Below are 24,046 nucleotides of genomic sequence, written 5' to 3'. Positions count from 1 at the left end.
TACTGGACCATTGGAACAGCACAAGTATAGATATAATGTAGATCTGTTTTCAATCTTTTGTTCTGCCTGCCAGAGATATTTCCCACAAATTGCCGGTAAGCCCAGGTAGGCTGTAAGCTTTCGAGAGGGAAGCAAAGTCCAAGATCTCCATGTGCTTCCTTGAGAAACCCCCTCCTCCCTCATTGGAGAAGGGCCTTACAAACCAGACAGTGCTAAAAGCCACTCAGAAACGATTCCACATTTTCAGCAGGCCGACATTTACTTGTTTGGCTTAGCTTATATTAGAACCACCAGCAGTGTAAGTGTTTCTTCAACTTGGATGCAAGGAATTTAGACCTGAGCCAGTTTCCCATGGTGTTAAGTAATTACTGTAGAGTATCTCACATCTCATAAGAAATGAGAATGAGAAGAGAATGTGCTTTTGTGTGCAAGCCCTCACCAGTGCTCAACCCTGGGTCACTCCTTACAGCTTGCCCACATTTCCTCATTAGTAAAAGGGAAGTAAGAATATTTAGCCTTGCAAAGAAGCAAGGTAAGTAGTGTAGTACTGCAAACAGATGTATAATTTTTGAAGCATTTTACAAATTTGTGACTTATTATTCTGGCTATTTTGTCCATAAAAGAGATCAAAGAGAGAATCCTTGCTATTTTAAATCTTAAAATAAAAATAAAATAAAATAAAAACTCATGGTAATAATTCATAAACGGTAACATGCTCACAGCTACTATGCTTATTGATAATGTGCTCATGATATTTCTTAAAAGGAAATAAAAATAGTATAGTAAGAAATGCAGATTTAGTGAGTAGACATGTGGAGCCTGTCAGCCAGACAGAAGTACTGTCCGTGACAGCTGTCTGTAGGACACGTGTTGGCAGAGGTTTAACAAGAAGCGATGCAGCATAGAGGCTATAAGTTGGGATAGACCATCTTCAAAATCTCCATTCACTATTTAGCCAGCAGCTGTGTAACTGGGGGTGGGGCTTCAGGTAAACTCCCTAAAATGGTATTATTTTAAGTGGGAATGAGCATCTTCACTCTGTGGACCTGTTCTGAGATTGGAAGTCGTGCAAATAACATTTGTCAGCAGAGACGTTATCGAGAGGCGAGTGCTAGTTACCTGTTACTACTACACTATTATTTATGTCATACATCACCATTACCTTTCGCCATAACTGGTGGTAAAGGCTTCTAGCTGCACTGGTGCTAATACATGTTAATACACATGTCTAGTGACTTCTGACTAGACACAAAGGAAAGGGAGGAAGATTGGAGAAACCTGAAAATGTTGGAGCTTCGTTGGCAAGGACACAAATAAACCAAGAGTAACACGGAGGTGGTGGTTCTGAGTCCAGTCATCCGTCACTCTGAGGTCCGCTTTGCTTTGCGGTGCAAACCCTCACTGTCTCTTGCCAAGCAGATGTCAGATGTATTTGTGGGGCAGCTTTTATGGTCCAAAGTGACCGTCAAGTCAGTGTGATTAGTGACTGAAGTAGGAAAAATGACGAGAAGTAAGAAAGCCTGAGCTTTTCTCTTTGGACATTTCTGCTGCAACCTTCACAAAGAACAGGACAAAGTCGTGCAGTGAAAGTGCTCTGGGCGTGCTTAGAGCTGTTCAGGAGAGGACGGGGTGAGAACACCGTGGCTGACTTCTTATTGGCTCCATACTGACTGCATTTTAAGATGACTGATAAGATGTTTTTAAATAAGTAATTCAGTACTAAGCTTCAATCTTCTAGTCACTGTGTAACAATGGGAGAGCACATTTATTGTAAATAAGATTAAAGTAATAAGTAGTTCTGAGAGGCTGAGGTTAGGAGAAAGCAGACACTGCTGAATTTGGAAGTTCAGGAAATGTGAGCAAGATTGAAGTTTTGACTGCTCAAGGAGTAAAACATAGGACGAAATTAAACCAGTGTGACAGCTGCACATTAAAAATGCATATTAATGTGTTTATTTTTATACATATTAAGACGAATAATTCATCAATTATAAAATTCTCCCATGTATCAATTCTGCAAAAACCATCTAAGGTATTAGAAATAGCAATAGGGATGAAGTTTGCAAACAATCATAGGAGGAGAATGTTCTAGAAACAGAGTTCAGCAACAGAGGGGCAAGAGCCAAAGCACAGATATGTGTATGCTCTGTGATGAGGGATGCTATAAGGATTTTAGAATTAATAAAAAGAATTTGGACAGTATATGATATTGTGTGTTGTGGCCACATTCACTCTCCACTGTCTATTCCCTTTCCCCCCTGCTCTTCACGACCCCCTCCTTCCCATCGAGTTCCCTACCTAAAATGGCTGTTTGACTATCAGCTTGACTACATTAAGAAATATCCAGGGGAGTGGAGAACACTTGGGGATGCTCGTTATGATATTTTAACTAAATTCTAGACACTTTGAAACAACAGATAGATTGATCCTTGGATGGATTCATAAAATGTCATTCTTGGGAAGTGAGGGAAAGCAGGAGATGGTGCCTGGTTGGAGGGAGTAGGCAGCTCAGAAGGTCCATAGAAGCTTTATCTTACCCTGACCCCTTCCTGTATCCCCATTCGTCTACATGATGCTGCTGTGAAATGACTCTTGACCACATGCTTTTGCCACCCTGATATTCTGCTTCACGATTGGTCCAGAGACATAGAACCACATGAGCATGGACTACATTCTCTGAAACCATGAGCCAAAATAAATTATTGTTTTGGGCAGGTATTTGGTGACAGTGATAAAAGAGGTACTAAAACAGATGCTTTGCAATAAAGAAGAGGCAAGGAGCCTGCTACGCTGAAGGTTAAACCACATTAATGAGAACTGAGCCCATGGCCTCCCTTAATGTTTATAACATCACAAAAATCATGGGTCCTCAGTTTAGAGACAATTAGAGATTCTAAGTGAAATTAAATTGTTGGCAAAGAATTGGTCTGATAAATATGTTTGTGCAATGGTAGCCCAAACTGACCATTCATACAGTGAAAATATAGCCTGTTTTTACTCTTATTCAAATTTTAATTGAATATTTATTATTAAAGTGAAATAACTTTAATCAATCTCCCATGCTACAATAAAATAGAGAAAAACTTTGCAACTGTTTATAATCTTAATGCTAGAGATATAAAAATACTGGGTCTATCTAAACATCAGCTTTCGATCTTCTGGGACATGAAGGCAGGTTTCATCAGGATGGCTGTCCCAATACGTTTGTCAGTGAGAGCATCACTGAAAGACAATTTCTCCAATGCTGCCCTTATCCAATGATTTACGCTTTATGCTCACATAACTTTCTCTATGTTTTGCTTCTATCTGAAATGAGCAAAGCATTGCTTCTCAGAGCGGTGGAGACCCCCACACCCTGGAAACAAGAGCTATCTCCCTCTTGTAGGAACACGGCGCTTGGAATAGAACCTTCCGACAGGCTCCCGATTTCTCCGATTACTAGACGGTAACAGTTGTTATAGCAGTTTTCACTTTAGCCAAGACAAAGCTAGGACGAGAACTCCGTGATACAGTGGTGCGAAGTATCCAGGACAACGTTAGAAAAGATTTGGTTACCTGACCTAGAAGAAAAGTTCCCCTTTTCTTCTAGTTCCTGGTTCCCCTTTGCCTTGCAGTCCCAGAGCTGCTGGTTAAGACTGCTGGTCAGTAACCCAGGCTGCTCCCCTCCATAGGGACAGGCTAGCACTCAAGCCTACCCATGATGCACTAACCATGACGGGTTGTTCCGGAGCATGTTGACATACAACCCAATGAGAACATGTTCGTCAGCTAGCCTGTCTGCCACGTTCAAGCTGTAATGTATCCTAAAACAGGGTAGAGGGAAAGAGGAATTGAGAGAGGTGGATGGAAACACGCAGACAAAGGAGGAATGAGTTTGTGATAGGAAAAGCACGCAGAAAATTAAGCAAGTAAAGGGAGATTGGATGTGATGTTCTATGAAAAACCCAAGCAAAACCCAGGCAAGGAAGTCCACAACTTCAATCTACTAGCTTACAAAACATTAAGTATTTTGTTTTTTAGTAAAAAGATTTGCCTTCTTTGACCACAAACACGAAGGAACTTTTCTGCATGGAAAACATAACACACAAAGTATCACAACAAAGATTAAGTATCTTCTGGATAGTTGGGTTATAAAATTAAATTATATAAATTATAAAATTAAAATAAAAGAAAAATGGAACAAGAGAAAGTAATCACACAACTGTGTCCACGTAGAATAAAGACTTGGTGTTGTTAGTAAGTTATAAGATGGCTGCTATCTAGGTCAAACGGTCTTTCACATGCAAACCACTGACAACAAGAGAAACTCCATCTTTAGTCAGTTAGTTCTGGAACCCAGCACACTCTGGCTTGGACTTACCCTTTACCCTTCAGAAAGGCTGGAGAAGCCCTAGCCAGGATTTTGTTCTGTTCTACTTCACTGTCCTTGGGAGGAGAGCTAGTTAATAAGATGGGAAAGCCAAGAAGAGCGTAAACACAGCGACACATCAAGAATAGAAGCCAGCATCACAGACTCCTTAGTCTAGATCCACACTCCGTGTGGACAGATGGCTTAGGACTTTGAAATGATCAGGATAGCTGCAGATTTCCATAGAGGTTATCTAAGAGAAGAAACCTATCTGGGAACCATAACAGCTACCATGAATTCAGAGTTGACCTCTGGTATTTGCTTAACAAGGAACACGTATTTTTCATGGCTAGACATCAGGAGAACCCATCTAACATTTACTTCAGGGTAGGATGGGAACATCTCAATAGTTCATAAAGTCCTACCAACATTTAGATGCCTTTTAAGAAGTTTGCTTCTAGGAAGGAGAGCTAGCTCAGCTGTTTAAAGCATGTCCATCTCTTTCAGAGGACCCAGGTTTGGTTCCCAACACCCACATCAGGTGACTCACAGCCATCTGTGATGTTAACTCTGGGGGATCTGACTTCTCTTGCCTCTCTGGGCATCAGGTGATCATGTTCATACATGGGCACACACCCCTACACATAGTTTAAAAAGAAGTTTGATTTTTCTACGCTCCCCGAATTCTTCAGTGATCTTTTGAATACAAACTCGAGTATTACCTAAAGATGGCAGCCATATCAGGTATGTTTCACTGTTCTCAATGATGTAAGTTACCTGCTCTTGGCTATGAAGCTACAAAGAAAAGTTTCAGATGAAATATAGTTCAAAGAAATGCTGACATTTCTTACATGAATATTAATAGATATCTAATGGGTAGATTAAATAATTTGGCATTTTACATTTATTAAAAGGAAAATTTTTGCTTCCTTTAAATGACAGTTTTTAAGGTTTTAGTATCTCTTTTAAAGCCAACACTTTGTCGTGGCTAAGTTCCCACATTTGTGGAAAAAAAATAAAATTAAGCCCTCTGATTGTATTTACAAGATTAATTTCTGACTGTGTTTAAAAGGTTCGTGTTTGTTTTGTTTTTTTTGTTTTTTTGTGGGCACTTTGCCTGTACCTCTGTCTATGTACCACATTTATGCATCAGGCCACAACTGAAGTTACAAGTAACCGAGAGTGAGCCACCTTGTGGGTGCTTAGAACCAAAGCCCAGTCCTCTGCAAGGACAACAAATACTTTTAACTACTGACCCTTCGCTCTGGCCAAATGTTTAACAGTTGAGATCTAAACTATGAGGCATCAAGATTTCTTCTCCTGCCTCATAGTTCTAAGTCACGTCTACACCATATATATCATAGGCATATTTCAATACCAGGTATTCCAAAAAAAAAAAAACCCTAAAGTCATGGAGAAATGTACAGATGTTAGGTTGTATCACAAATTAAGAGTCTCGCAGATAATCATGTTTGCCAAATTTATGATACTTTCACTCAGACTGTTAGGAAGACATCATCATATTAAATGTTGTGTTTAGAAAGGACAAATATATATAAAATTGACCTTAAGAATAAACCAGAGAAGGGGGCAGAATGTGATGTTTAATGTACATTGTGGAATGATCAAATCAAGCTAATTAGCATGGTCATCGTTTCACAATGTTATTTTGTGTGCCTGTAATATTTAGAATCTACTGCTCCAGCAACATCAAAGTATGCGGTGGATTATTATTGATTGCTACCATGCCTACAACAGATCACCGTGACTTTAAAACTGATACATTAGATTAATGTTCTAGGAGGACCTGGTTTCCCTATGGTCTTGATGGTATTTTTCAAGATGTTGACCTTTATCCTCTGAAATGGGAGTTTCACATCAAGGCCAATAATCACTTTGACTCTGTAGCTGGTGTTTGCTGTAAGGTTCTATTATTCCACTAAAACATCTCTCTGAACATTGTTCCCTGAAGTAATTCCCCTTATATTCCTTCTCAGATAATCGCAGTTTTCTTCCTTCTCAGTGTTTCTCCAACCCTTTCCTCTAGTTGAAGGCAGATCTGTTACAAAATTGATCTCAGAGGTCTACAAAGCCACTCACCGCACTGAGAGAAGTCAGCAAGTCTTCCTTCACACAAAATGAGTTCCCTGCCTGCTAACATTTCCTTGTTCTTTGACTATCAGATTTTATAGCATTATCTTCTTAAACTAAGGAACCAGCAGACTAGTTAAATTATTCAGATATATCTTCTGATGTTGAATGTAAGATTAAAAGCAAAGACCCAGTAGAGACAACTAGCGGGTTTTGGAGGATCAAACACTTTTTAAAATATTTCACATATAGTTTAAACTCTTCCGTTAGTTTGGAAGGTTGACAGCCAGTGCCATGATTGTTGCTTAACAAGAGCATTTCTGAGGCATCTTGAAGTGGGATTCAACACAAATACGTGTTGGGTTTGCTGAAACTTGAAATTTGTGTTTTAAACCAACTCTGTGTATGTTAGAATACCCTATTAAGTCCTGATCAAGGAAATTTGTTTCTCTCTTATTGAACATAGTGTCAAAGGATTATATTTGATCCTGTGGAATATGAGATATATAATATCATAGTGGCTAAAGTGAAAACAATATTTTAAACCATTGCAGACATTTTAAAGAGCACGAAACTAATTTTATTAATTCTTAACTAAGTGACAGACTGGCAAGAATGCTTGTAAAGTGAACTCCTTTGTCAAGTGATTTTCAACAGGGGACCTGCTTCTCGCTAATTTATTCAATAGTGATGGGGTCATCAAGCTGACTGAAACTCAGTAAGAAGAGTCCTCTTTTCACTTTAGTTAAGAGACAGTTTTTTGAAACATACTGTTTTTTTTTCTCTCTACATTTTAACAGCTCAAATTTGAAATATAAAAATCTGGTATATGGATAAAAATTATGCATGAAAATGGATTAGCATCTCAGCAGGAAGATTAGTTACCCATGGGGCTGGAGAGATAGCTCAGTAGTTAAGAACTTTTACCGCTCCTGTAGATGACCTGGGTTCAGTTCTTAACAGCCACGTAGTAGCTCACAATAGACTGTAACGACAGTTTCAGGGGATCTTACGCCCTCACTTAGCCTGCATAGGCATCTGCAAGTACATGATGCATATAAACTCTCCCAGGCAAGTATACATACGTGTGAATAAAACAAACAAACAAACAAACAAACAAACAAACAAATTTTTAAAAATTGATTCTCCATCAATTCAGGCTGGCATAGACGTAGGCATCACAGAAACAGTACAAGTTGAGGTCAGTCCCACTTGATCTCATTTGCTCTGTTGTTCCCTAATATCATCAAGCTGTATTAACTGTATGTTTGTCAAGACAGTCTACAGGGAAGTCTTCTGTGTACAGAACATGTTCAAAGACTAACTAAAGCACCCAGTAAGAGAAGAAATGTCAATGGAATGAGATAGCCATGGATTCAATGAAGTGCTAACATGTTTATATGGAAATCCAAACTTTGTTAGGATTTGTTATGCTAATTCTAGCTTATAAGTGGAGTGAAATAAAGTTACCCACAGAGTTGGTTATTTTATTTGTAGAATTTCATGCAACGTACACAGGAATCGTGAAGATCCCAAGGAGCTCATCGAGGCCATGCCAGGTATTGATTGATTATTTTGCCTGTTTTTGATACAGAAGATGGCTGAGTTCTAATCTTAGACAAATGTCAGCCGTGGGGGATCTTTGCCTCTCAGAAGCAAAGGCTGAATTTGTTAACCACTTTGGATGAACAGATCACAGATGCCTATAACACAGGGTGATCCTTTTAAGTTAGATTAAAGACTAGGCCATTAAGTAAAGAATCTTTGGGTGAGCAGAAATATTTGAAAAGAATAAAACAGACACAGGGGAATCAGTTGTTTTTGACTGAAAACATAAGTGAAGAAAAGAAATGACCAACAAGTCAGGCAAGGAAAATGTTACATAAAGGGTGTCCCGCTGGGAAGAATAAGGACTTAGGAGGTGGTTGGTGTGTAACACAGTGGGTGCCTCTGTGGGGACTCTTTTCACAGGTATTGTGGGGCTCTATAATGTCAGTAATAAAAAATGGAAAAAAGTTATTATATTGTATTCAAAACACTATTTATAAAAGCAATTTCCTAACATTTACAGAAAAAAAAAGCTAGCTAGGTGCCATATATAAATAGCCAGTGTTGTTCTTTTTTTTGTGACTATTACGCCTTAAGAAGTTATAGCTATGAAAATGCTTGTGAAATCTTTAAACCATGTTCTTAACATTGAAAGAAAAAGAAATTAGTCATTCATACTTCTAAGTTGCATTGTGGCCGGGGAAGAAGATAGGCCATAAGTAAAGCCACTTATTTATTATGGGAAAGAGATAGGTAACTCTCACTTGCACACTAAGCAGGGGATTTGGGCAGGTACTTAAGATTTTACAAAGAAGGCACGATGAGGAAAGAGAAAGCCGACCTTAAGGAGATATCCACTGTGGTCCTTGAGCCTGGCCGTGTAGCCACTCTTTGTTTATTGTCTTTGCAATAATGCTATGCCATCTCTCATAAGCTTAGCTCACACTGCTTCCCTGCCATGTTCTTGTTCCCTGCCATGTTCAGATTTTCACTGATCCAGTCATGCTTTCACATGTTGATTTATAAGAAAACAATCTAGTTTAGGGATATAGTTTATGGTCAGGGAAATGAATGAGGTGAATTGGCCCATGAATTTGTTGTTTGACCCACTTCCAACCTAAATGGAAAAGGGAACTGAGTGTCTAGCGGAAAGGGATGTGAGCATGGGCCATGCAACAGATGGTGGCAGGACCAGAGCTCCACGCTCATAAATCTGCATGAGGTAGATCACTAGAATGTCAGAGGACTTCAAGGACACATCTTAGTGCCTTCAGAAGATCAAAGTGGCAGTCTGGGAACAGACTGGAGAAGGAGGTGACCCCAGGGGTTTGTAGAGAGGCTCTTGCTGTGCTGATTTCAACTTGGCCATGGTCTGACTCCTCCTTCTCAGAGGGCTATGATCCCTAAGTCACATTCCAAATGACTGACAGCACAGGCTAAATAGAATAGCCACATACATTTCCCTAAAACTGACTGGCCCTATAAAGGGGCCGTTGGATGTGATGGAAACAGGGACCAAGTTCTAGGTCATGTGGCATTCTGCCTCTTGTTATAGAAGGAGAAGGACCTTTAACCTACGCCTTTGGCATGATGTAGCTGTATCGTCTTTACTGTGTGTCGTGTAGAGAAAGCAGAATCTGGTCAAATAGCAGCAGCAGCAAAGTGGAGAAATGGAGCAATAGCAGTAAGAAGCTGGCTCCAAACTCACTTCTTCAGCCTGAGTCAGACCATCTTTCTTTGACAAGAGAATGGACCAGGCTCAGGGGACATTAAAGTTTTAAGACTTTTAGCTGCACTAAGCTCTAGCTGGAGCTCTTGTTCTGGCCTTGCTCACTCAGTGATGGACCATTCCCCAAGGAATGAATTAAGGAAGTCAAGAGTCTCAGGAATCACCATCTAGGGTCTTGCAAATGACACACGACCCAGCTTGGTACTCTTTGTATACATATTACACACAGTAGCACAAAGCTATGCAAGTTATAAAATAATAAGAAAGAAAGGGAAGGGCTGAGAAATCAGCTCAGCCTTCCCTTGAAGACCCAGCGTCTCCACTAGAAGACTAAGGATTTCCATTCTGGGGTAGAAACACAACCGTTTACTGGCTGCTATCATTAAAGACTCAGAATGGGGGCTACCGTCAGTGCCAAGGTTATAGCTTTTTGTATATAGCTTTCTGGGCGAAGGCTTAGCTGTGGGGCTAACTTCTTAGGTGAGCTGAGGGGTGTAGTCGATGAACCCGTCCATGGACAGAGCGAGGCCCACTCAGAGAGGGTAGATGTTCAGTGTACACAGCTTTATTGAAGCAGTGCCCTAAAAACAAAGTAAAGTCCAGTCTTGACAGTGATAAGAAGCATAGGTTTTATAGAGATCTGTGGTTCCCAGGGAACAAGATAAGAGGACGAAAATGGGAAGAAAGGAAAACAACTGAACTCTGGGTTAATAGAGGAAGCAGAAAAGCTCAAGGTGTTTAGAAATATTTTAGGGAACAGGAAGTCATGTTATCCATCTAGACGCATCCACCATGAGCGCCGTCCGAGCTGAAATGATATAAAATGACCTTCAGTAAGGATGGGGTCTGCCGTGATGTGGAGTTTGCAGAACACAGAGCTTCCTAGAATGCACAGCACCTTTCTAAGTAGTGTATCAAGTTTTCACTAGATAGATGCTTAGGCCCCTGACTCCTATCGACTATATGATTCCTTTAGGAAAGATGGCTTTATGTGTTGATGCTTATGAAGTGGATGGTCATGAGATGTTACACAATGCCTAAATCTCATTATATTTCTGTGTGTGTTCTGGTATAAACGTCTCATTGTTTAGGACAGATTTCACTCATGTATTGCAAACACTGTGGAGAAACACATTCTCTTTTTTCTGCTTACTGTAATTACGAGGAACTTTTTCATCCGAGCCTCTAGCTGATGGGCTAGATACACAGGGAGGCAAGGGAAAAGAGTTAAAGGTGGGCTCGATAAGTCTTTCTCGCTTGAGCCTTCTTTAGAATGTGCCAGAACATTGTGCAGGGAAGCTGGCACCTACGCATCCTCTCAGGCAAAGGAAGACCATGCTGGAGGGCAGTTGGAGTCTAATGCTCAATTGCTTGGCTCCTTTTCTGACCTTTCTTCTTGATTTTCTGTGAGACTGTCCAGGTATTCACAAAACAACTCACAGGTGTTGATTTATAACATTTCATCAAATGAACCAAAGCACCTCTTGAGCCCTGTGTGTTCCCAACACTAATGCTAAAAGGAGTACATGCGTCTCCTGTTCCTAGAGTACATGGGGGTGGATTTTGTGCAAAAAGATGAAACTCATAACCACATCTTTGAAAGATTTGTGATATTATCCATGCAACTACTTATATGGAAACTGTATTCTAGGCTTGGTCTTTAGCCCTGACCCTAGGAACTCCGGAGATGACCCAGAAGAGTATTCCCTTATATCTGAGTCTTAAATAGTAAGTCATTTTAGACTCTAAGACAACACGTCACCACTTCATGAAACTCCAGTGCCATGCTTCCTCAGGCCATTCAGAAAATGTGTGTGTGTGTGTGTGTGTGTGTGTGTGTGTGTCTTTGTGTGTAGTAATATCCCACATTCTTACTGCAGGGAGCATATAATGCAGACTTCCAGAAGTTACATAAACCTTGAGAGCCAACCCAGCTCTCTACATATGTCCATGTGAGGAAGTCTGAGAACAGCAACGGGCATTTGCAAACTTGTTTTCAATAATGATGAAGATATTCCGCACTTGGCTTACAGCAGGATGGTTGTCTCGCTATAGGATCAAGCTTATATAGAAAGGGAAGTCTTATTTAGTGACTGGATTGGGGACTTACCTCCTGGTGATGAAAGGACTTCCTGAGGAGGGAACAGAGTGGGAGAAGAGTGTGTCGTTCATGCTGGTAACAGGTCTTGGAGGCCTGAAAGGAAACACAATGTGCACAGGAAGTTAAGGCAAAGTTCCAGATTAACACTTCCCACCATCTGAGGAGGAAAAGGGTAAAATTCAGAACTGTCTCTCGCCCAACATTTACAGGGTAGCCTCTATATGCCAACGGAGTTATTCTAATGGCATAAAGTAACAGGTCCTTGAGAACACAGAGGTTTAGTGCATGAAGAAGATATTGGGGGGGGACAGGGAATATTTTGCCATGAACCCTGAGCTTTGATGGCTGTGGATTCATGTTTCTGAGCAGACCAAGGATTCTGAAATTCGGTGTGCTCCTCATGATGGTGGCGGCCCTCTTTAACATGCTGATCCAAAAGGACATGCCAAAATAAAGTCACATCTGGTTTTACTTGTCCTCTATCTGCATGTACATGCAATGAAGCAGAGTACCAAGATCCCCTTTCCTGCTCCTTGCCTGATCCAGGATACGTGAGGTCAACTTACAAACCTTATTATAAAAACAGGAGCGAGAGGAAATAGTGACCAATGTCCCTCAGACCTGCCCACGGCTCTCTACACCATGTGCACTTCTAGGTTTGTCTTCTGCTTTATCTCCATTTTGTCTTATCATTGTCTTTACCATGTATGCCTCACATCAGATAAAACCATAGAGCCCAGAAAATCCCTGTTATCCCCTAGACATTTCTGTCTTATTTTAGGTTAATGTAAGATGTTGAATAATAATTTAAAACATAGAAGGTAAAGGACATACTGGGTCATCATCATAGCAAGAGAAAATACCTATCTATCTATCTATCTATCTATCTATCTATCTATCTATCTATCTATCTATCTATCGAAATGAGCTCTTGTGTAGCCCAGGCTAGCCTCTAACTCACTAATCTACTGAGTGAGAATGACCTCAAACTTCTGATTCTCCTGTGTTCACCCCATGAATGCTGGGATCACACGCATGTGCCATGAAGCTAGGGTCATGTGGTGCTGAGAATCCATCTTGGCATTGTACATGGTTGGCTAGCACTCTACTGACTGAGTTGCATTTCAAGCTCAAAGAGGAAATTTTAATTTTACTCTAACTCTACATTTGAAATTGACAATATAGGATATTTTGGAGATGAGACATTAGTTGCAGTAGTGTAAGGAGTTAACAGTTAGCTAGTGTACATGGCTTACATTAACCTGAGTTAGTTTTGGATTTTTGCCTTTAACAGCAAAGAGTGGGCTTGTTCATCCTGTTTGATGGGATGTACTGAAGGTTTGAAAATCAGCACTGGCAGTGAAAATTCATTGAAGCTTCTTCCTTGTATCTGGAGCCATACTGCACTCTAAGATTTTGTGTGGCACATTGCTTCTTGTATGAGGTTAGAACATCAGATTCACTATTTCATCCACTCCAGATAGATCACCAGGGTTCAGCTAACAATCTCAAGAGTTTTCTATTACTTACCTGGGATGCATCTTGTGACAAGGGAACAATACATTAGTAGTTAAAATTAACTGTGCTTTAATGTGAATAACTTGATTTTGTAGGAGGGACAATCATCACATCTAAATGTCCTCTATAATTAGGAAGGTAGGCACATTAGATTTAAAACAGCAATCAGGGTGAACGATGTTCACTGTAGCTTTGCCAACGGTTGAAACTGACCCCACATTTCTTGTTTTCTTTTGACAAAAGGAAAAGAAAATGCGTGTCCATTTTTCTCCATATCTAGGAGATGGAAAACAAATGAATTGTGAATGCTTTTCAATTAGCTCACAATGGATTCTCAGCACATGACCCTAGCTTCGTGGCACATATGTGTGATTCCAGCACGTATGAGGTGAACACGGGAGAATCAGAAGTTTGAGGTCATTCTCTGTAGACTAGTGAGTTAGAGGCTAGCCTGGGCTACACAAGCCAACTTTCTTTATTGAAACTGGTCACCACAAAACTAAAATTGGAGTTTCTTTGCAAATTGCTTCAGCTTAAAGGGCACCGATCAGTACATTGAACTTGGGGCAAAAAATGGAAGCTTTGAAAGTACCTAAATGTCCTACCTTCCTCTATCACCAAAGGGCGAGTTACGTTGGTGTAAGTGCTACATGAGAGATGGCAAACGTGTTTATTCTTAATAAAGTGAAACAGCCTCACATGAACAATAACTCTCAGAGGCAACATGCAAAGATTCTTTTTCTGTATAAATCTGAGCAAAGAACTTATAAAAATCTAACATCGACTTTCTCCTCGTAGGTGCAAATGTTCAGGTGAAGGCAGGATTGGCTGCCAACTAGTCTTATGCAGCCTACCAGTTTTCAGTGCCACAACTACTTATCCTTGGGATTGTTAATTCATGGATGTGTGTGTGTGTGTATGTGGTGGCGTTCATCACTTACCAAGTATCACTTTTGGCAGCAAGGAAGTGGAACAGAAGAGACACTGTTAATCACAGCAACATTTACAAGCACACGATAGTTATCCACCAATGCCACCACCTGCTCACTTCTACTTAGGAACTAACTCATGACTGACAGTGTCATTTTGCTGCATGTACATAAAGTCCCCTGTCTCTTGAAGGCAAGAGCATTTTCTCTGGATGTTTCGTTTCTATATGCAAGTGTTCTGTGCTTGTACTTGAGTTAGTAGTCCCACAACCTGAGTTTTTGTTGTTGTTCTGTTTTGAGACAGGGTCTTAGTCTGTAACCCTGGCTGGCCTGGAACTTTCTACATAGTCCAGGCTGGCCTCGAACTTGTAGCGATCTACCTGCCTCTGCCACCCGTGTGCCCCACCTGTCTGCTTAAACATTCCATTGATTCAGTCTCTCCTTACTCTAAGATTTCTTGCGACATGTTTATTTAGTTACACAGTCCTATCACCATCATATTTTTGCCATTTTCCATAGCTAGAAGTTGGAGCTTTAAATAGTCTTAATGAAAATATTTTCTAATTAATTTATTATGCATGTTTAAGCAAAAGCCATGCATTTTTGCCTCAGTTTATACTTACGGACCTTACAATGACTTTTCTTTGCTCAGGACTTTTCGGAAAGTAATAGCTGGTTTTAACACAAGCACAACAAGATGTGCCTTGAAGAGATAATATTATACCCCAAACACATGGGTTTGCTAACACAGACATGCTCCACATCCAAACACACAGGCTTGCTAACATGGACATGTTCTACATCCAAACACACGGGCTTGCTAACATGGACATGTTCTACATCCAAACACACGGGCTTGCTAACACGGACATGTTCTACATCCAAACACACGGGCTTGCTAACACGGACATGTTCTATATCCAAACACATGGGCTTGCTAACACGGACATGTTCTACATCCAAACACACGGGCTTGCTAACACGGACATGTTCTACATCCAAACACACGGGCTTGCTAACATGGACATGTTCTACATCCAAACACACGGGCTTGCTAACATGGACATGTTCTACATCACATGAGGAAGTGCAATTATCTTCTAATAAATGTTCTCTTTATGTGATTTTTTCTTAAATAGTAACTTTGAAAATTCGACAGCAATTTATAAATTGATGTACTTTTCATACTAAAAACTAACAAATTTTGAGTTTGTGCTGTAATTCTCAATGCTTCAACCTCTAGGACACTCAGTTCAGGATACAATAGCCCAGTAACACTCCTAACCCACACCTACTGCCTCCTACCTGCCTTTGCCTCTGAGTTTACTGTGTGCATAGGTGGTATTTATACACTGGCAGATGTATATAAATGTATGTCCAGACAGTGAAAAGATGTGGTTTGTACCACGATTAAGGAAATAATTTGTAAATTATTTCTGTATGGTCTTTGAGAGAGAATAAAAAGTAACAACAAAAACATTCATATTGGCTATGTTTCTGCACTATGGTAATGGGCCTCTTTCTGCTTTATAAAAAGATATTTTATTAATAATTTTTATTTTGTATGTATGTTTGTTTACATGTATGTAAGCGTATACATCATGCTGGTGCCCGGGGTGTCCTGAGGAGGTAACTGGGTCCCCTGGAGCTGACTTCGTTACAGATAGTTGTGTGCTGCTGCGTCACCTCTCCAGCCCTGGTGCTTTCTGTTTTAAGCCACATTTGGAAATAATGCATGGAAAGCAGTAAGTGTACATGGAGGTAAGAGTGTTTGGTATTTATTAAGGTGTTCATTCTCTTATTTTCATTGCATAGTACTTGATAAAAAAACTTGTGGTCTAAGAACCTGTCATATATTTTATAAAGCACATTAAAATTATATATAGACACATATACACACACATATATACATGTGTACACACATATCCATACACACAAATACACACATGCATACACAAAACCCACACATACACACAAACATATATGCATATACATACACACTAATATACACATCCATACACATATATATAAAGGCAAACACACATATATATATATACACATACATATACACACTAAGGCACACATGCATGCACACACACATGCACACACACATGCACACACACATGCACACACTCCTGAGTGCTAACTGTATAAAGCCCTGGGTTGGGTAAGTTTGGTAAGACTCCTGTGACTCGCTCTTCCAGGGCAGCAACCCCACTCTGGTCTACTGCAGTGCTCCCAGGACCCTGCCACTCACTCTCTGTCCCCATGCCCAGAAGTTTAGAAGTGATAGCAGCCAGTGGACAGTGAGTCTCAGCAGAGTTCACAGAGCAAACACTTGTTTGACCTGTGCTCCTTCATGGGCTACTTGGATGTTGTGTCTCTTTGGTGATGCCAAGGGCAAGTGTAGACTTTAGCTAACAGCTCCAGAGCAGTACCACTATAAACGGTCATCCCTTGAAATACTGCCCTGTTGATGTACTCCTGGTTTACTTATTAGAGCATGATTTAAAAAACAAAGAAATTCAAAAGTAAGTTAGCCACATTCTACAGAGTGGGTTTTATATTGTTTTCATGGGTGTTTGGCCTATGTCAGTATTATATTGCTTTTATGCTTAAAGAAATTAAAACTTACAACTGTGTGTGTTTGTGTGTGCATGTGTACCTGTGCATGTGTGTGGGCATGTACATTTCTTTCTGTGTGTGCATGCACATATGCATGTGCGTGTGCATGTATGCATGTGCATGTACATCTCTGTATGTATGTGTGTGCATGTTTGCATGTACATGTGCATGTACATCTCTGTATGTGTGTGTACATGTGTGTGCACATGTGTGTGTGCATGTGAGCATGTGCATGTACATCTCTATATGTGTGTGCATGTACATCTCTGAATGTGTGTGCATGTATGTGTGCACATATGCATTTGAATGTGCATGTGTGTGCTTGTGTATGGGATGAAAATATAAGGGGAATTATTTGGAGTGAAGGGGACCAGAAAGAAAGGAAAGAGGGGTGGAGGAAGGCCATGGGGGTTGAATAGGAACAAAGCATAATGCCATAACTGTGAAAAGTTTACAATGAGCCTCACTTCTTTATAAGCTAACCACTAAGAAAGAAAAGGGATAAAAAGTAAAGAAAACTTGGTCCCTAGCAAATGATGCGAAATTGTCTTGGTAGGAAGGTCTAGACATGTGTGAGTGAAGGGCACCTCATCCTGCCTCAGCCAGAGATACTCACACAATATGAGCCAAGTTGAGTGGCTTTTCAGGCTGGTCTGGGAACATGGGGTGCAAAGGCTCACGGCTCGAAGCACAGCTCAGGGACTTGCTCAAAGCATTCGTTAGCTTCTTAGCAGGCGATTTCTAGAAAGAGAATAGTTAACAGCCTTGACCATATACTTTAACAGATGAGTTTAACGTTTTTACTTATAGCTGCATATTCACTCACTCATTTCTTGATCCATTCACTTACTGATAAACTCTGTTTTGAGCACCTACCCTCCAAGCCAGGAAGTCTGTGAGAGGCTGTGACCCCGTGCTATGACTGCAAGCTGGAAGAAGCCACCAGGGCCCTCATCCTTTGCTGCAGAGTCCCCGCAAATGCTATGCTGAATGAACGCACTCATTGTGTGTACAGGACCACTAGAACTTCCTAAGAAAAATCTCAGAATTTCAGAGGAAGGAGCCAAGAACCCATTCGAGAGAGGGAAGGCAGGAGGCAGCCAAATTCCCATTGGGTAGGGAGATGTTGTGCTTGTCTCCTCAGGAAGTCATATAACATTTGTGTGTATCAAACTATTTATCAAGTTACCTTTTACACAAAGCCTCCGTGAATGATTTGTCTATATAATGACTCATACAACTTTGCATTCTTATGATTGAACCAATTTAAGTAGTTCAGTTGGCCTGGCTGATAGTACAGACAACAGCAACTGATCCAACACAAACCAATAACTGTTGGAGACAGCATGAGAACTGAACTTGGAGTTTAATTGAGGTGGATCACAAAACGAAGAGCCACGCAAACAGTAGGCTCACCAGTGCTACTCCTACACAGACCAAGTGCCACATGCTGCCGTCACACGGGCACATACAAGCCACCTTTACCAAGTCAACTTCTTACACTGTGAAAACATTGTTTTAAAACTACAAATTCCTCTCGCCACTCCCTGAAAAAAAAAAACCTGAGACTGCACCAGGTGTTGCTGAGCACACATTCTCATTCTCCTGTCCACTCATGAACTAGAAAAAAGTGGGGATCGAGAAAAAAAACAAAACAAAACATGCAGTATCTTGTTTATCAATACGTACAGAAACAAAGAGAAGTAAAAGATCGAAAAAATGTGTACTTTACAGTAAAGTAAGCTGGACCCAGGCCTGCCTGCTTTTCTGTTGGTTAGATCAGCTCTGACCTGTCTATATCCTGAGAAGAATCAATGATTGGTTCTTCCAGTATTTAAAGTCTCAGGAAGTCACACTCAGCTTAGATACACACAGTAAGAGGTCCCAATAGGATCAGGAATGGCAGGCCAGGGGACATTGGAGTAGAAATTAAGTTTGCCCTTAATTCTATCATCATGTGTCCTGGGTAATTTTTTGTTTTTGTTTGTTTTCTGGTCAACTTCACACAAGTCGGGGTCATCTGGGAAAGGGAACCACAAGTGAGGAAATCATCCCATCGACAAGTCTGCAGGTCATTTCCTTGATTAACCATCACTGTGGGAGGGCCCAGCCCTCTGTGGAACATCCCATCCCGGGGAGGTGGTCCCGGGTGCTATAAGAAAACAGGTTGATCCGAAAAAAAGAACCAAAAAAAAAAAAAAAAAAAGAAAAGAAAACAGGTTGAGCAAGCCATGAGAGCAAGTCAACAAACCAGGCTCTTCCATGGCCTCTGTTTCCGTTCCTGCCTCTAGGCTCCTACTGGAGTTCCTGCCCTAGCCTCCCTCAGTGATGACTGGAGAACTGGGAGTTCCTTCCATGAGTGAGTTTCCTTTTGCTTTGCTCTTCATCACAGCAACAGAGAAACCTACACCGTAAACACCCTAAACATTCTTCTTCATCCTGGATGACACTCTCACACCCCCTTTCAACACTGCCCGGAAGTCACTTACCCATGATGTATACTCCTTCATTTGGTGCTGGTTGCTATGAGAACCCCCTGCATGGCCCCTCCAGAAGCAGTCCTGGCAGAGCTGGTAGTTGTGACACTGCTGGCATCGGTATCGGAATCCCATCATGCTCTCACTGTGACAGTAGGAACACTCAACCGGATGGAAGACTAGGGAGGAAGTAAATGAGGAATTAAAAAAAAACCAGGAGTGTGAACTAGACAAGAAAAACACCTCTCTCGGGGAATTCTGTTCTTCAGCTGTGTGCCCTGCTGATTTCAGACCAATTCTGATTGAGAGAAGCATTTAGTTTATTTCTAGAACTGCACTTTTGAAGCATATGCATGTTTGTATGTGGGGGTGAGAGGGTGAGTAGGTATAAAATGGGACGAAGAATCAATGTCCTCTAGCAGCACAGATTACTGTAACGACCTTGGCTGTCTACCCCTATTTCTTATGTCATAAGAATGTAAATTGTCCAAACTGACCAGTTTTCCCCCCATATCATCTCCAGGAGCCCAGGAGATGTCATGAGGACACAGCAGCACAGTGGCTGGACACAGTTCAGGACCTAGTAGGCAAGGGCAAGGTGTTAACAAAGTAGAAAAATGGGAGGAAGATAAAAGAAATGAAATGGGGGAATAGAAAAGCTAGATGAGAGAACTGAGTTCTTAAAAAAATAGTCACTAGTGGGCTTATTTAATGAGTGACACTGCCTTTATCTGAGACACACACACACACACACACACACACACACACACACACACACACACTTTTCTGGGGTAGAAGGATAGGACCCCAAAAGATGAAGAAATTATTTGAACATGGCTCTGACTTAGACTGCTTGAGAGACACTTCACTTGTTGCTAGGAAATGTGAAGTGCCAAGCTGGCCAAGTAAAGGCTTTGAGATTGAACCTAACACATAATCAAATCCAAACTGTCTTCATGCCATGAGCTAAAGATACTAAGACAGCAGCAGCAGCAGCAGTAGCAGCAACAACAATAACAACAATAACTTCTTGCATTGTTGCTATCATCTTACTAACTGGCCAAGAAAAGTAATACAGATAGAATAAATGATGGTAAAAAGTAAAATGGGAGAAAAGAACATATCGTGTTCTTGATGGGTTGTTGTTTAAAGAAGACAACAAGCATCTTCTGGCTTCTGGGAAAGTCAGGGGTATGAGGTACGTCTGGGTAACCACGCTGGCCAGATGCCTAAGAAATAGATCTCTGGTGGGTAACAGGAAGCACTGAGATGTGAGAACTGAAATCACAGAGTTCTGATTGGCATACAGCGCCTTCACACCTTCACAGAGTTCTGATTGGTGCACAGCTTCTACACAGAGTTCTGATTGGCGCACAGCTTCTTCACAGAGTTCTGATTGGCGCACGGCTCCTTCACAGAGTTCTGATTGGCGCACGGCTCCTTCACAAAGTTCTGATTGACGCACAGCTCCTTCACAGATTTCTGATTGGCGCACGGCTTCTTCACAGAGTTCTGATTGGTGCACGGCCTCTTACGGAGTTCTGATTGGCGCACAGCTTCTTCACAGAGTTCTGATTGGCACACAGCTCCTTCACAGAGTTCTGATTGGCGCACGGCTCCTTCACAGAGTTCTGATTGGCGCACAGCTCCTTCACAGAGTTCTGATTGACACACAGCTCCTTCTGGGATGCCCACCAGAACTCTGACCCCATCCTGTCTCACAGCAGGTACTTACATGTGATTACATATATGTGATTTTTAGTAATTGCAAAGGAACTAGGAACTTTATTCTCTAAACTTTGTTCAAAATAAACTTAGGAATAGTTAGAGACAACAGAGTCAGATGCTAAAAATTCCAAATGAGAATTTAAAACGAAGTCATCTTTCCCCAGTGTGCATTAAAGCGACAAATAGACATGGGCTACATTATTTTCTATTCAAGTTGGAGAAATTCTGTGGTTTGACGGAAAAACCACAAACATTAAATAGAGGCTCTAGTTTGTTCTATGTGTAAATTTCTTTAAACCGTATCCTAGGTTGTATTTTACATTTAAATCTGGATATGTCAATGGTAAACATCTCTTATATTAGAAACCTTTGCTATTTTTGAAAAGAAACATGCAGTGGAATTTATACTACCTTGTCTTTAACATAGATTTACTTAATGGACGGCTATCACATTGAACAGGTAGGTGCCGTAAGGTGAGCAAGTTGCTGTCATTTATTGCTCTCACCTATTTCTGGGTGATTGCTTTGGGAAAAAATGGTTAATGTTTTAGATACCAGCATCGGACATTCCCTTCTAAAACAATCCTTTACTTGGGATTTTTCTATCGAACACAAGTAGCTTATAATTGAAGTTACAATTTATCACCACCATCACCACCACCATCGCCTTCACCTTCACCTTCACCTTTATCGTCATTATTTTAGCATTCCTCACCCTAATGTTGTAGCATAAAAGGTTTGATGAGTCAGGAGGTAGTTTTGTTAAATGATCCACTGAACAAATTTCCCTAAAACTGTCATGGGCTTCCTAACTGTAGACTTTATGGTTGAATTTGAGCAATTTAAATAGCGTTTTGGTCCAGCAGTAACTACTCACCATTTTCTACATTTGCCAGTCGATGCAGAAGAGGCAGCCATACCAGACACTGTGGAGGAGGGTCTGACATGAGCGTGTCCAAGAAGCCATTTAAGGTGACCTTTTTCTGCACCAGAGAAAGAAAAACCACAAAAGCACAGGTCAGGGAACAATGTCAGCTGCTACCATTTGATAATGAAGAAATAAATCACTCAGTTAACTCCTCATGAAGGGAGAAGCAAAGCGTTCCAAAGGGTGTTGCTATACCTGAAAACATCAGTGCCAAAATTACAGGAGACCAGGTCATCTCCACGGATCTCTGAGTCAGCCAATCAGTCGCTCTCAGAGATAAGGGGCAGGGTGAAAACTGGGAGGGTGAAGAGCTAAATAAAGCCGCCACAGGCTCTAACTCAACAGCGTCTCAGGACATAGGCTAGGCATTCCCCTGCAGGGTGCGCTGTGTGTGAACGATTTCCCTTCAGTTTCCCCAACTGCTTACACACTGGATATTTAGTGGCTAATAGGCTCGGTTCTGTTGAAATTTGGGAATAGAATAAATTGTGTGGTCTCGTGCTGAAATTATTTTATTTGAAAATTTGAACCAGAATATCAGAGTTGCTAGAACCTTAATAGTTTAGTAATGAGTCCCAGGTAGGTAGAGTGTTTTTAAGGCCATAACTTAGGGTCAACCCTGTGTCTCACTAATACCTGATTCTGGATCTATTAAATTTCTTATTAATCAGATTTTACAGGTTTAGTCTTTCCTATAACATTAACTAGTTTAAACTTTCTATTGGGTTTATATGTGTGTTGCTGCTAAAATATACATTGAATAAAGTATTAGTAAGGAGACAGTATTTTAAAAAGATAACATAATTTATATGTCTAAAACAATTTCCTTTAAAGCTATCACTCTATAATGTGCAGACTTTTCCCCTATTTCACATTTGGAATCAGCCCTGTCTGCCTGCCTGCCTGCCTGCCTGCCTGCCTGTCTGTCTGTCTGTCTATCTGTCCATTTATCTATGTATTTACTTATTTATATTACATGTATGGATGTATGAGGGTTTTCTTGCGCATATGTCTGTGTACCACTTGGGGTCCATAGAGGACAGAAGGAGTGAGATCCCCTGGGACTAGAGTTACATAAGTTGGGAGCCTCCATAAGGATGCTGGGAATCAAACCCTAGGTCCTCTGTAAGAGCAGTCAGTGCTATTAGTCCCCGAACCATCTCTCCTGTGTACCTCCTCACTGCCCTCAAGTTTCAGCCTTTAAAACTGTGGCTATACAACCAAGCAGAGCTTCCAGGGACTAAGCCACTACCCAAAGACTATACATGGACTGACCCTGGACTCCAACTGCATAGGTAGTAATGAACAGCCTAGTAAGACACCAGTGGAAGGGGAAGCCCTTGGTCCTGCCAAGATTGAACGTGATTGTTGGGGGGAGGGTGGTAATGGGGGGAGGATGGGGAGGGGAACACCAATATAGAAGGGAAGGGGAGGGGTTAGGGGGATGTTGGCCTGGAAACTGGGAAAGGGAATAACAATTGAAATGTAAATAAGAAATACCCGAGTTAATAAAGATGGAGGAAAAAAACCTGTGGCTATAAAAATATTAAAGCAAAAATAAAGACTTGTATTTACATGTGTCACTTTTTAAATTTTCAGATAATTGTATTTATCTGCTTTGGTTACTCAATCATATTGATACCATGGGACAATCTTTAGGATATTTTGAAGGAAATTTTTAGCATGAGAATATCATATTTAATTGCTTTCTAACATATAAGTCTTTTTAAGTTTGAAGGTCAGGTATAGAAAGACAAATACTACATGCTTTCACACATGTAGACGCTAAAATTGCTCATCTCAGAGAGTAAACAGTAATTCCCTCGACACTGGGGAGAGGAAGAGGGGAAAAGGGACGGAGAGAAAAGGGCAGTGGGAACCAGAGTGCGGCTGTATGCCGAGCACAAAGTGATGCCACTGACAGGAGAATGTGCAGGCCCAGGGCAGGGAGGAGGGACACACAGGAGCACCTGAGCCCTCCTAAGGTTAGGGCTGAGACTGTGAAGACTTCCCAAAGACTCCCC

The 24,046-nt window shown here is 41.0% G+C and overlaps 1 protein-coding gene across 50 annotated transcripts in view; it reads right to left on the bottom strand.

The window, feature by feature from the left end:
* Nucleotides 1-24,046, bottom strand: part of Dtna (dystrobrevin, alpha) — a 362,070-nt gene that overhangs the window by 42,869 nt on the left and 295,155 nt on the right. For 32 of the 50 annotated variants that reach the window (XR_015642372.1, XM_087592983.1, XM_087592987.1 and 29 more), the window contains 4 exon segments: nt 21,972-22,077; nt 19,379-19,545; nt 17,506-17,630; nt 11,827-11,910 (listed from right to left, as the gene is read on the bottom strand). Coding sequence is in view for 49 of the 50 variants with exons in the window: in XM_087592983.1 (XP_087449109.1) it covers nt 11,827-11,910; nt 17,506-17,630; nt 19,379-19,545; nt 21,972-22,077 (482 nt within the window). In the remaining variant the exon portion in view is untranslated. 50 annotated transcript variants of the gene reach the window in all.

This window comes from Rattus norvegicus, chromosome 18 (genome assembly GCF_021556685.1).
Source record: "Rattus norvegicus strain SHRSP/BbbUtx chromosome 18, alternate assembly SHRSP_T2T, whole genome shotgun sequence".
In the NCBI taxonomy this organism is placed as follows: Eukaryota; Metazoa; Chordata; class Mammalia; order Rodentia; family Muridae; genus Rattus; species Rattus norvegicus.
Note: the sequence above shows the minus strand (reverse complement) of the source record. Positions and strands in the feature narration are given on the sequence as shown.